The 14,533-nt window shown below is 41.5% G+C and overlaps 1 protein-coding gene across 1 annotated transcript in view; it reads right to left on the bottom strand.

Moving 5' to 3' along the window:
- Window positions 1-802: 802 nt before the first annotated feature.
- CREB3L2 (cAMP responsive element binding protein 3-like 2) overlaps window positions 803-14,533 on the bottom strand; it is a gene marked incomplete at its 5' end in the record, with an annotated part of 13,976 nt that continues 245 nt past the window's right edge. Inside the window, 7 exons of the mRNA XM_009707029.1 lie at window positions 803-1,259; window positions 2,201-2,423; window positions 3,114-3,240; window positions 4,175-4,274; window positions 10,709-10,777; window positions 12,139-12,197; window positions 13,828-13,974. Of these exons, the coding sequence (XP_009705331.1) occupies window positions 1,184-1,259; window positions 2,201-2,423; window positions 3,114-3,240; window positions 4,175-4,274; window positions 10,709-10,777; window positions 12,139-12,197; window positions 13,828-13,974 (801 nt within the window). The remainder of the gene's footprint in view (window positions 1,260-2,200; window positions 2,424-3,113; window positions 3,241-4,174; window positions 4,275-10,708; window positions 10,778-12,138; window positions 12,198-13,827; window positions 13,975-14,533) is intronic.

Below are 14,533 nucleotides of genomic sequence, written 5' to 3'. Positions count from 1 at the left end.
ACGGGTGTTCAGTGATACTGTGTATTGGATTTCAGTTTGCCCAGATCACTTGCAGTGTTAGGGAAGCTCAGTTCTCTTCATTGCAACTGCCTGAACAAAATTTTGCAAAGCTAATAAATACTATTTACAACAGTAACAGGAAGATGACAAGGAAAGGAAAACACAGGACAATCTGAGGTGGGGTCTACATAAGAAATTCCATGAACACATCTAGAAGCCAATAAATTAAATCCATATGGTCCTCTCAGGAGGCACTTCTGGTTTAAGCCTTACATTGATTTAGTTCGTTGGGAAGGAACTGATTTAAGCTAAACAGATTAGCCTTAAGCAGACTAAAGGACATCCATCCAAAACATCACATAAATTTAACAAAACCTGCTTTCTAAACAGATTTAGTTAAACTAGTGTAATTCTCCCCACACAAAGTGTGACAAGACAGTGACTAATCTTTGCTTGAATTCCACAAGGGTGGAAGCAGTAGGGAAGCCTACCAGGACTACTTTCAACCCAGAGAGAAACCTACCCTACTAAATGATAAAGAGCCTGGAAGGGAGAAGAGAAAAAGCTAGGGTAGGAAAATTCAGCAGCATCATTGCCCACCCCTCTCCTGCCTGTGCTGTTAACTCAGCAGTATCAGGACCCCTTCTTGTCCCTTCAGAAGCAGGCTACACATGTGCTTCTCAATCCCCCCAAAAGGCTCAAGTGCTGTAGACCAGTAAGCATGGAGCTGTGGCTAGATTCTTAGCAGCATCATGCTGCATCTCCTCTTTCTCTCAATTATCTTCTTCCAAGAAACCTATCACCCACATGCTCCCATCAGTTTTGCGTATTTCACTCTTCTACAGAATGTCTTTGTGCTCAGATTACGATGCGTGCCTGCACGCACACACACACCCACCAGTCACTGGCACACTGCTGGCATGATCTGCCATCATAATTCAATCCTGTCCTTGCAGTATTAGACAGGAATGGAATAAAAGCAAAGACAGGGACTTTGTGTGAACTGAGGAAGGGAGTTACAAAGACAAGAGATCGCATCTGTAACCACAGCCTCCCAGTCAATGTAGAAGTTGAATTCCCTCTCTTTTGTGCTTTGGTTCACTGAGGATGACAAGTCAGGGGGACTTTGGTTGAAAATATGTGGGAAAGAGGGAAGTCAAGAAAAAAAGGGCCTTTTTTATTTTTAAGAGGTGGCATTGACTCTTCTATCTATTTCAATTATCTTCAGTGTTTCATTTCCTTCTAGTTCGGAGTTGACTCTGTAAGGAACAAAAAACCAAAACAGCAAAGGTTAACACTAATAGTCAGTTATTTTTAAAAGCACATATCCTGCTTGAATTGGCTAATGCTAAAAAGGCACTCGGTATTTACCAGGTACTTGTCAGTTCAAGTATAGCAACACACTGAATTAGTCATCTCTTTGGCTCTAGTTGTAACTTTGACACAACCGCTCAGAAGGCATGCTTGGGGTGATATGGCTCATCCTAGTCCTCAGAATAGTATGCTCCAAACAAAATCCCTCTCTCCACTGTTTGGTGTGCTTGCTACTCCTTGTTAGCAGAGACCAAGACCTGGGCCAATAGGACAGTGGCAGGACAAGAAAAGGTACAGTGGAAAGACAATTGCACGCACATATTTAAACCAGTAAACTTGTCTTTTCAGAGGCCCTAAAAACTTACATTTATGCTAAAAAAAGAATAAAATTATGAAGGAACTCTGTGTTAAGTAGTTCAGATAACTTTACAGGTCTGTCTCTGAAGATTGAGTCCTGCAAACTTTCCACAGCAATGCATTAGTAAGATCTCTGCTGCAAGACACTCCAGCTCTTCACACCCTAACCTCATAGAAAGCCCAGTGAGTCACAGCCTTGCACTTCCACCTAACTGGCAAAAGCTTATTCCTTTAGGAGACACAGAAGTAAGTCCTTAAAGAAGTGGGTACGCACAACTAACAAGCTTAGAAGGGTTAGGTTTCTGGCAGAAGCATGGAGTTTGGTCACTGTATTACTACAATATTGTTGCAACCACTTCTGCAAAGTAACAGTAACTTTGCCTATAAGCTCTCTAGACATAGACCAAACTCTTACTTCATGTTTCACAGTGCCAAGCATACCTGAGTCCCTAGTCTCACTGCTGGCCTCCAGGCACAAATGACAGTGACGCCAAACACCCATATGACAAGCAGCCCACTCAGCACTCACCTGTGTTGCTGCAGGCCCAGCAGCACTGACTTCTCTAGCCTCGTCTCGTTGGCTATTGTGAACTGCATGATATCATCCTGTGTCCCTGGCACGGCTTCCAGGGACAGCGCTGTGTACTTGGAGGTGTCTGCTTGCCTGTCATTGCGATCCGCAAAGGAGATTGGGCTTGACGACTCCTCCAGTTGGTGAGGCTCTTCATAAATTAGCAGACTCCTTGACCTCACTGCATACAAAGACATAAGGCAAAAAGAGATGAGAAACAGGCAGCTCAGAGAACAGCCCTGGTCATTTCAGAAAACGGAAATCGTTGAAGCACAACTAAAGCTGCAAAGGTCTTGTCTTTTCATAGTGATGAACTGGTAATTTGATAGCTGAGGAAAGATACCACAGCAATGGTCCAGGTAGGGATCAAAAAGCTCTGATTTATTCACAAATCAAGAACAAAATGAAACAATCATTTTGATAATATATGTTGAAAGCAACTGGTTTATTACGGGTATGTAATACTACCAGTTTGCCACTCAGTCCTTGAACTCTTTGTTGACACTGGCAAAGGAAACACCAGCTGATATCAGTTGTGCATTTTAACAGTACGAACATTTTCTACCCAGTAGAAATCCTGCTACCTTTTACAGACCACTAGCTTTAGTTCCACAAACAGAAATAAAACAGCTTTAAACAGTAGTACCAAGCAGGCCAGTGGGGAAAAGTCTTTACCCGTGTTTATGAAGTCTGCTGCCATCAGCATAGCTTGCCAAACTATCCTTCTTTGAAAAACACAGGTATATCAAGAAATAGCCAGCTAAGGAGCAGAAAAGTAAGAGGTGCTTGAGGAGTGGGATAGGGATGGGGCTAGAAAACAATTGCTGAAGCACAACAAGCAATGAGCGAGACTGGGATAGTTGTCACTTACCAATGGAGTCTGTGTAGGACTCTGGCGAGGAATGCTGCCTGGGTAACACCATCTTTGTAGCAGAAGGATATGGCCCATAGCTCTGAGAGAAGCTGCCAAAAACTACGGCAAAGCACAGCACCACCATCTGGCAAAGGGAGGATGCCGAAGAAGTAAGTGCACTAGCTCTTGACCCACATGTGCACATCAAAACTAAGAATCAACACAATGCAGAACTGATACTGCTTCAAAACAAATCCTTTGAGGTTATTTTCATCACTACATACAGTGTCTCTCAGCAAAGGCACATATACAATAACAATTCAGTATTTTAAAGGGCAGATTTCAATGTTGGAGTTTGGTTTCAACATCTGCCACCATTTTGACTTCTGCCTTATTTACTCCCAAAGTCGAAAAGCAGACACAGCTCCCATGTGTGTTTTAGATACTGTCGGGAATCTCCAGGGTTATTTCTGCTGCTGGCCTCAGTCTTGCTTCGAAGTGACAGAAAGGCTAGCAGACTAGGAGAACAGCTTAGGCCTTGAAAATAATTTCCATTCATTTATAGCACTAGTACAAAGGGAACTCGCTGTCTGACTGTAAGAAGGGAAAAGGGAACAGTTTCATTCTAATCGTCTTCTCATCCTGACTATTATTGAAATAGGACAGAAGTAGATTTACAGCCTTAGTCATATTTTTATTTGGATGAGAAAGTTTATTTTTAATGGCATCAAAGGTCACCCTCGTTTTCATTTTACAACCCTAGACACCATTTCTCACATAGAGTATCGTAGAAAATAATAAAACAGGTCACTCAGAGGAGCAGTGCTCCTTCTTTCATCATTTTCATCACACCCAATCAAAAACACAGGCCCAGTCTCCTCCAGAATTTAATGCCTTCCCACAACCATTAATCTTCATCAGCCAGGAGACTCACCTACCTCAAAATTAACTGTCAAATTATGAAGAGAAGTTTCCCAAGCTGAGAATTTGCAAGGGGCTTTATAGAACAAGGGATGTGCCTTTGAGCAGTGGAAAGAGATTCTCATTCCCCTACAATCCCCAGCTTTAGGGACACTCACCATGAGACAGGTCCCTGTCTGTGTGCTAGCCGCTTTACATGAACGGGACACTTTCCCAGCAACCATGGCTTGGAGTCTCTGCAACTGCTGCAGAAGTGTTCTGGAAAGCAAAGACAACAGACAAGCATCACACACACTGATCTGTTAACCATCACTGATCACTAATGGTTAAACAGCTTTTTTTCTTCAAATTCCACACCTGGCAATAATACAGCATTTATGATAATATACAGATAGTTAAAGTCCCCTGTTTGGAAGTTAGTAGTAGTAGAATGTTTTTAATTTTTCAGAGCAGTTTTCATTTTCTTTTCATTAAAGTTTTTTAACAGACAAGGAGTAACCCAAATGTCTGACCTTGACACAAATATAGTACAATTTTGTATCAAGATGTTAAATTTGCTGTTTGTTTCTAACTTCACATTTCACTTCTGCTGTAAGTCTCACAATCTATCATGGAGGATAACCCCTCACAAAAGTCCAGGCAACAGCTTTGGAGGCTGTGACGTCAAATGCTAAAGCAAGAGGCAAGGTCAGGATCTCAGAGAAAATAGAAGGATTATTCTAAGATCAAACTGGATAAAAGCTAATTGTAGGACAGACCCAGAGGTGCCTTCACAGCTCAATATACACCAGTCTGCCTATTATTATAGATTTTTTTAATCATCAATGCTCATTGCTAATTAGGGTTTAATGAATTCAAGGACTTCAGGAATGCATTCTGAAATGAGCACAAGGCACACTCACAGCACAGATTTATCTGGGCCAGCAGATCTTTCTCAACTTATTAAGGAAGGATGTCTTGCATGCTCTTGAGAGCATGGTTTATTCTGCAACTCAGTATTTAAAAAAAGAAAGTGATTCATCTAATTCAGTCCTTTATTCACTATTAGAGAGACCACAGGCAAATTAGACATGAAACACTGTCCATCACGTAAGTGAGACCATCCTAATTCCCTGCTCCCTTCTGTATCTCTCCCCAGTTCCTCCTCACATCTACCACACAGCATAGGGTTCACAAAAGCTTGTGTACATGGCATGTATTATTTTCCAGCACAGAACGTGCTGCATACAGTATTCCCACCATATGCCACCAACTATGTCATACAGCAATGCCTTTTTAACCCTGCAATTTCTGTGCTATTATAGAAGACTAAATCTTTCCCTTGTTTCAGGCCTGAGTCACTGGGTTGAACACAGAACAGCTCTGCGGAGCGAGGATGGAGCTCTCCTCCTCCCTAGCTCCAAGGCTGGCAGCAGCAGCAGACCTGAAACGCTGATCTTTCTTGCCACTTTTTGTAGAGGCGTCAGTGAGAAAACAGCTAATGGCTGGTGAGGAAATCAACAGAGAAGAGGTAACTCCCCTTATTTTGCTCATCTCTGCCTTTTTGTGTTCAATTTTAAAAAACCTGCTGGGCAGAGCGGGCCCAGAAAGCTGATTCCAAAACACTCTTTTCGGAAAGTATAATTAGGCAGGGATTCTGAGGTCTCTGATTCATCCCCCACCTTATTTACCAACTACCTTCATGTAAAATGTTTTTGTCAAGTCATTTATCTGTTTGAGCAGAGCTACTGTCGTCTTCTCAGTAGACAAGGACTCAGTGTTGGGAGCTGGCAGGCTACAGGTGCATTTTCAAACTAAGAGCAAGAGCAAGAAACAAGTTAGTTTGTTCAGAGATGATACCAGTTTACTCTGCCACCACCAAAATAGGGCATTCCTTGGTGCTTTTATTCTCTGTTTGAATCTGGAATGGTGGAAGACTGGATTCAGAGGTCAAAAGTCTCCTTTCCCACGCAAAAGCTGCCTTCATTGTTCCTGGACAGCTGCAGGGATGATCTGGACTAAGAGAGGGAAAAGGAGCACCTCTCTGCTCTGCAGAGCAGGGACCAATGCTAAACAAAGATGCTCCCTCTAAACAGCACCAGGAAGGTCACAAATGCTTTTAGTGAAACACATTGCCTATAGCTAAGCCCTAACAGGAGAAAATGCAATCCTAAGGCAGGGTGCCTAAGGGGGTTTGCACCCACAGCGATTGTTTTCACTGTGTCTGACACATTTCCCCATGATATTCAATTAGAGGGTCACCTCTGTAGGAGGTGTGAACGTGCATTTACGCTTTTCTCTGCCAATGGAAGCACCTCATAGGAAAGCTGTAAAGTGACTGAAGACTCCTGCTCTCCCTTCCACACACTGCCAGCAAATTCACTCTGGTTGTGATGTCTTGTTTTCATGTGCACATTCATGTATTCATCTTCAGAAGAGCCCTTTCCACTATCAAAGTAAGGAATTAGTCAAGGTTTCCCCTCTGCTTCAGTGACACTTTGATTAAGGAGAGATTTGTCACCTAGTCACCTGGGAAGCTTCCTCAATTCAGTGTTTATGTTTAAAATCCAACATCGATTTAAACAAAAAAAGACAGCTTCTAGGGGAGACCAAACATTGTTTATTTTGATCAAGGTTTTTCAGAGAATTTATCTACTTTGTGAGGAACAAAACCTGATTTTGATAAGAAGCGAGGAAAACCATTCTGTCTTCCAACTCTACAAACAGATTCTTTCTCTGTCTGTCCTATTTGTAGGGAAGAGGGCAAATCCCAAAGTAAAGTTTTCACTGAAAGACCAGAGTACCTCAAAGCATTAAAAATTCCACAATATTTCCTCAATTAAATTACAAAGAAAAAATCCAGCAATTTTTCATCAAAGATGTTTCAGCATAAAAAACTCTGCCCTGCTGCTTTGAAAACAAGGAGTTGCTCCAGGACTGCCATGTTTTGTAAACTATTATAAGGGTGGTATGAAATAAAGTGCAAGATACCTCATTGCAACTTAAATTCAGATCTTCACTCCTTGAAAATGACTTGGTAAAATGACTTTACCAGCATCAAATAAAGGAAACAGTCAAGCAAATCAGTGAAGTCTAGCAACTTTAGCACTGATAAACCCTTGGTGGGTCAGAATTATATGCAACTTGATCTTCAGATGACTGGGAGTTATAACAATAGCTTGAGCAGGAGAATGAGAAATGGAAGAACATCCCAGTTGTATTTATAAAGCCATTGTCTTCAAGGTGCCTGTCAGAGTGGAGACCTACATAACTTGATAGTCATTACTCCATGGGAACAACTCTAGCAGCTACTTGCACACATTGTCCATGTGTGACTCTCAACCATATGCTAATTGGATCCTATGTCTATCATTTCTCCAGGAAAAGTGATCATCAATATGTTTATAAATACAAACCCAACAGAAGTGAAAAGCAAAAATACTTCTCATATGTCATATACAGTACAAGATGTTTCAATACTGTCTTTAAGCCCAAATAGCCATGGCTTCCAGCTAAACAACGCTGGTGTCAGAGAGTGTATTCAGCCTCCTAGGTCATTGGCAGTTTCTGCCTTCAGTCCCAATGCCAAAGCATGAGTGGATCAAGCCTTATTGGTGACTGCGACAAGTCAGTTCAACTCCTGGTGCCAGCTTCTTCTCACACCCTTTGCTTTCTAAGACAGCAATGCCCCACATGTTCAGATGCTACTCAAACCAATGAAAGCCTTGCTCACTCATGGCTGCAAGACTCAAAAGGTATGCATGTAATTGTGCTTCCTTAGTTTGCACACTTCCTTGCCTAGAAAGGAATTTGGATGGGTGTCTTTTAAGAGACTGATTCACATAAATTAGGAGAGGAAACATATGCTAGTGTTCTAATACTAAAGATGCCAAAAACACTGCAGCCACTCACGCAGAGTAATGAGAGTTAAATAATCCCCTGCATCTTGATCCCCAGCCTCCTGCCTTGCCTTTTAAGATGCATGAATGTCAAGGGAGATGCTTCTGGATGCAAATTTTTTTACCATGCTTGCACCTTTTACGTTACATCTTTTCAGATCCAGAATTTCAGGCTAAGGCAGGCTCTCACAGAAGACTCTTCTAAATTTTTTCATGTTACTGAGAATAATGTAAGAACACTTACCAGAAGAAATTCTAGTGTTTCCATGATTTGGAGCCAGATTTTGAAATGCAAGCAGGGTTTCCCTGAAGTCTTAGGTATGTATCTGTGCAAATGTGTTCTATATATAGAATAACATGCTCTAAAAACTGAAAGGAACATACTGAAAGGAAATTCTACTGTTCAATAGTTGTATGTTTTGGAAATTGCCCTTCAGTTCCTCTCAACTCCAGCCAGACTACAAAAACATGATACTGACAGCATACACATGTGCATGAACTTTTAGATAAGCAGCTATAGCCCAATTTTCCAACAAAGTAAAAAACCAATTTTGTCTTCATCTACACTTGAATACATGAACACTTTTACATGTAACCACAGCTCCTTCTTTCCTGTTATCTTTCTTCCACTCTTACAATTTTTCACAACAAAAGAACAAGCTCTAATGTTTGTAGATCTACTTTTAGATAATATCTTCAACAAGACCTTCATTTTTTACTGCATTGAACACTCAAAGTTGCAACTAAAGTCAACTGGGGCTCTGCTTTTGGCATATTAAATAAGATACATGTGTGTACAAATGTGTGCTAAGCACTTTGAGAAATAAAGTCCTAAACATAGAAATTTGGGCATCCAAGAATAAACTGTCACTGCATAGTTTTGACCATCATTGCTTTGAACTTTGATTCCTGACTGCACACAGGAGACAGAAGTACCAGTTATAGGATGCTGTGAAGACAAGTTCTGAAACATTTGAACAGTTTCTGGATGTCACATCAAGGTTCTGTGCAAATACCAATGAGAAAACCAAACATTTTGAATTCACTGTAGGGAGTGGATAATGTATATTAAACAAGGGCCTGGAACCATTCTCTGAATGAGATAGTTGCACAATTATACACTAAATAAGAAAAGTGGCTCTTTGGGGTAAGGTGAAAAAATCCATAATGTGGTATGTTACATAATTCAGGCTTGATGCAAGCAGGCACTTTTACAAATTTCTCAGTACTTCAATTTGAAGCCTTAACAGATTTTAGATACAGCCTGTATCTAAATAGCCAAAACAGCATCGCCATGAATTACAAGAGTTTCTGTGCAGAGGGTCAGGAACATCTGCTTCTCTGCAGGAGATTACACATAAATATCAATGCTATTCCAGAGAGAAGAAAACAATGCAAGTCATTCCACATGCCCAAAGTATGAAGGATTTGGAGATAGTATCACTTAGCTAAATATTTTTAGAGCTTTTAGTGTGAGAACACTAAGATCATCACATAATAGAGAAGATGCTAAAGATCCTGTCTAAAAGGATGGACAATACCAACAAAGCTATTCTTATGACCGCACCCACAACAACTCAGAGATGAAAACAGCTGGCCAAATTTAGCTGAACTGGGGAGAAAACTCCAGGCTTGACAACATGTTGTCCCTGAGTGGTTCATCTACAGCTGCACCTTTCCTTAGAGCAGCTGGCTTCACCACCTCCCGGGACAGATCCTGGAAGAGAAAATCCTACTCTACACCTACAGAACAACTCCTGATTCTTTTATGCAAAACCTTGGAGGAAGATATAAGCACAGAAATGGCTTGGCTCTCTTCAAACAAGCAGCAGATGTCTTTATGCATGAGCAGTGTGTGGGAGATACTCTCCAGCAAAGTACAGTGCTACAGGGTCTGGCTCCATGAAATTAGAGATTGGATCCGGAGATTAGAAACAACACATGCCACTCAATTAGCAATACATCGGCTGCCAGACAAGCTCTAGGGCCATTTTCCACGATTGTGCGTCTTATCTTCAAAACTCAGCCTCCTCCCACACTTCAGAGCTACCATCGTGTTCAATGATAATAGTCAACCATCACTACAAATGCCTCTAACTAGAAGCTGTTAACAGTGGGCTTATCTAGTACCCACTCATTGGAATTTGCCATCATTAAAGAACACACCAAGCATAAGCCAGGACTGACAATCCACTCTCAGTTAACATCTACTTAAAAGCTCAGCTATTTAACATTTTCTGCCATGTGTCCTTTGAGAAAGCCATCACCGAGTCACCAGTGTCTACAGAAATTAAGAAACAAGAAGTTGATTTTCCCCTTCCAAATGAAGGAAATTCTGGGGTGTGAGATGGTTAGAAGTGTGCACAATAATTGCAATGACATCTAGTAGTCCAGAAGGAATTAATAATGACTCTTGAGTTTCAGCACTGTAGTTTCTGGAAGTGTCATGCTCCAGGTCAAGGTCTCCTGTCAAAACAGTATTTCACTAAATAAAGACCATTTGGAGAGCTGGACTGTACTTTTTTTGTTTGTTATGTATGATTAATCATGTTTCCCTGGGCAGCGGAAGAACTCAAAGAGGGCTTTAAGGTTTCTCAAGCACACCACAGGCTAGTAAGACAGTTTAAGACCTGACATCAAAGCCTCTATGCTTTACATCACACTGCAGTCACAATAACTGGCCTTCCACGTCTTTCTTTGACATTAACTATATCAGATATAGCTATTTTTCACATTTCAATTGATCTCTTAACTTCCAGATATTCACTTTTCACTGTAATATCATGCTACAGTTTTATTCCCTTCATACCTTACCTGTTAGTATTCTCCAGGACTTCAACCTTCTTACGCAGCTCACTATTTTCATTTGAACAAGTCTCAACTCTGGAGACAGCACAAGGAAAGAAAGAGGAATGTAAGCAATCAGTCATTTATTAAACTTGCTTTCACAAAGAGCTCTATGATCTTGCCTACATTTAATGAAAAGTTACACCAATGAACTTAAGTCATAATCTTTAATCATACTTCATGGTGTAAGACATTGTAAAAGATACTACTAGCTGTGCAGCACCTGCTTACAGTGCTCAGCTACATCCCAGCAGGTGCAGCTCGTTCAGGATGGGCTGTATCTACTTTTTGCCCCTTGAAATAGCAACAGCAAAGACCTTGCTCAGACTTTCTCTGTGCACCAGGCCATAGGACATATACTTTAAAAGTCACAGAACATGCTATATTTATGTTGTTATCAAGTATTTTGTGCAAAGGTGTTCCGTGTATGCATTTCATTGCTAGGATGAGGCACTAAGCAATTTAGCAAATGCCATACTTCTGAAATCAGATCTTGAATTTCAAGTTTAGAGAGGTTAATAAGCCAGGAGGATTAGTTTCCAAGAGAGTGCTCATTTCCACACTGCCTCTGGAAACCCCCAAAACTAAAGTTGGTTACCATATGACATGCCACATAAGAGGTTCCAAGTAAAAATATGGGACTCCTAAAAAGACAAACATGACCAGATGGAATAGCTTCAAGAAGGAAAAAGGCAAAGGGAAATAGCTTTTGATATCTGTATGTATATGGAAGAATTCACAAGAGTAACTCTGAAAAACCAAGACTCATCAATAAAGAGGTAAGGAAAGAAAAAAGGAAATTACATCAAGGATATCACCAAAGATGGTACAACGGGTTTAACAGATCCATCTGGTGAAGTGCGTAAGTGAAATACTAGAATATTTGTCTGTTGGAAGGAAGATTAACTTGGGATACAAATCACTAACTGGGGCTTTGGCTCCTTCTCGCTAAAGGAAGTCGATGGGTCACATGCTGTTTTCCTGAGTCCTGCTTATTTTCACAGTCTTGGCACACCCACTTCCTATTTCTGTCTCCTTCTGCACTAGAAGATAGAATATATTCACGCTGAATGCACCTTTCCCTGGACACTGCCCAGCCATTAGGCCATCAGAGTTGCATGAGGGGGAGGCTGATAGCAGATGGGTCTTGCTTTATTTAAGGCTTAAAGTCCTAGCCGGCATGTTAGCAACGTGCTGGAGGTAGACACAGTTAGGAACGCAGCACCCCAGCACCCGTACAAGCAGAAGCCAGAAGAAGGGTCTTTTCTCAGTCACAACCGCGAGATGGCAGCTGGCACTCTGTGCACAAAACAGTCCCAGCATCAACAGCTGGATCCCTTCCCAGTCCAGCAACTAGTGCTATTGGCCCACTTGAAACAGGAAGGAGGCTGGCTTACTTTTTTTCCAGGCTGTCCATGTATTCTTTCTTTTTTCTTCTACTTTCCTGGGCAGAGATCTAAGGAAAAAGGAAGAAAAATACCAAATATTTGCATAGAAAAAAAAGCATCAGAGATGAATTAATAAACAGATAAAAAGTCCTGACAATAGATTCAAGCCTCCGTGCTGTTCTCATTTCTATTCCTGCTAAGCAAAGCACTGACTTGGTCTGTCTCCATATCCTGAAGCAAGACTGCGCCTCTCAGTAGCAGCAAAAAGATCATTCCCCACTCTTACAGAACTAACCTTAAAAAGTAAATCAGATTCATCTGGAGAGAATATCCTAGGACAAATACTAAAAGATGATCCCAGGACAATGCCCTGCATCTGGGAGAGGAAAAGCCCATGCATGTGCTAGAAAGCAGCTTTGCAGAAAAAGGCTTGCATGTCCTGATGAACAACAAGTCAAACATAAGTCAGCAATAAGCCCCTGCAGCAAACGCAGCCAACCAGATCCAAGTCTACCTTAACAAGATTGTAGCTACCAGGTTGAGAGAAGTGGTTCTTCCCCTCTATTCAGTGCCTGCAAGACTACAGTTGATTACAGCATACAGGTTGTGGCTCCGAAATAAATACTTTGGACGTACAGAAGCAAGTCTACAGGAGGGCCACTGCTATAATAAGCATGCTGTAGCACCTGACATATCAGGAAAGGCAGAGAAAGCTGGGTTTATTCAGATTTAAGAACAGAATGCTAAGAAGGGAAACCTATTGCTGTCTTCAACTACCTTGTGTGGTGAAGATGATGTCAGAGTCTCCTCAGAGGCATATAGCAAAATGGTAAGAGGCATCAAATACAAGTTGCAACAAGGGAAATTGCAATTAGACATTAAGAATTATTTTTATTTGTTTTTACCACAAGAGTGGCCTAATATAGGAACAGGTTGCCCAGAGATGCTGGGGACTCTTCACCCTTTTAGACAGTAAAAGGTGACTGGACAAGTCTCTGAGCAACGTGATCCAAGCTGACCCTGCTTTCAAAGCTAGGAGTTGAACCAAAGGACCTCCAGAGATCCCTTCCAATATAAATTACTCTGATCATATGAAAGTGGTACATAAAATGCACAAGGTCACTTCCACAAATTTACACCTCTATCCGCAAAATCAACAACAGACTGCATTAACCTTCAAAGATGTGCTAATATCCTCTAGAACAAGTGCTGGCCAGGTCTGAAAAAAATGCTGTCCTCTCTATCACTAGCTCTTCCCCACGTTGGAAGAAAGAAAAGACCTGTAGGGCATTTCATAGCCTTGGTATCAACCACTCATCTACCATAAGGGTAGGATTGTACTGTTTTTAAAGTGGAGCCAAGCACCAGCAACTGGATACCCTGCTTGCTAAATACTCTATTGTTCATGTGTTCAGGTAAATACCTAGACAGAAGCACGCTGTCATTGTGACAAAGAATTTGATGGATGTGTTTAGGAACAAAGAAAAACACTTTGTTAAAAGACATCTTACAGCATTCAACAGTATCACAGACCATTACTGCAGAATTGTTGTAGCAATTTTTTAAATGAAGGTGAGCAGGAATTACCCAGCAAAGGTAACTACAACAGTACGACAGACCATTACTGCAGAATTGTTGCATCAATTTTTTAAATGAAGGATGAATGGGAAATACCCAGCAAAGCTAACTAATATTTACCTTGTTCTTTATTTTCCTGCGAATTTTCTTCAGCACTTTCTCCTCTGCTTTTGTCAGGGGGAGTTTGGTAGGGATTGGGTACCCCTCTGCTATCAGCGTTCTCTTCTCCTCCTCTGTCAGGATGAGTGGGCCAGTCCCCTGTAATTTCTGCAAGTGTCACAGAAATGATGTAACAGTAAGTGCACACAGTCCTAGACAGAACGGTGTCAGGGAAGAGAGGCGGCAGCTCTCCCACTTCAGAGAACTCTGCCTACTAACACAGCAGCCGCTTGCAACTGGGAACGCATGGAAGGGGAAGATCTCTTAGATAGCTTTCATTCAGAGACTCAACCTTTGGGACAGATTCCCTCATAACAGTCGTTCTTGGCCCAGCTCCGCACACACCGAGGCCAATAGTAAAACTTTTGAAAGAGACAAATGAGAAGCACTACTGAAAATCCCTCCCTAAAGATCATCACTTGCTTTCGACAAGACAAGAGGACAGATGCAGATCTACCAGGGACAGGATAAGCCAGTAGGGCTGGGCCCTAATGCAAAACACAATCCATGGTGGGAGAAACCTAGTAACGCTGTTGAACCCTGTCTCAACTTAGGAGAGGCACACGCTGTTCTCTGTGGGAACAGAACAGACCAGCAATCAAGAATTACTGGATCTGCAGTTTTGACCAGAGATGGGCTCATCTCAAGAACAAAATAAAGTTAGCAA

Source organism: Cariama cristata, unplaced genomic scaffold (assembly GCF_000690535.1).
Source record: "Cariama cristata isolate BGI_N322 unplaced genomic scaffold, ASM69053v1 scaffold11709, whole genome shotgun sequence".
Lineage (NCBI taxonomy): Eukaryota > Metazoa > Chordata > Aves > Cariamiformes > Cariamidae > Cariama > Cariama cristata.
This window is presented reverse-complemented; position numbering and strand designations above follow the sequence as displayed.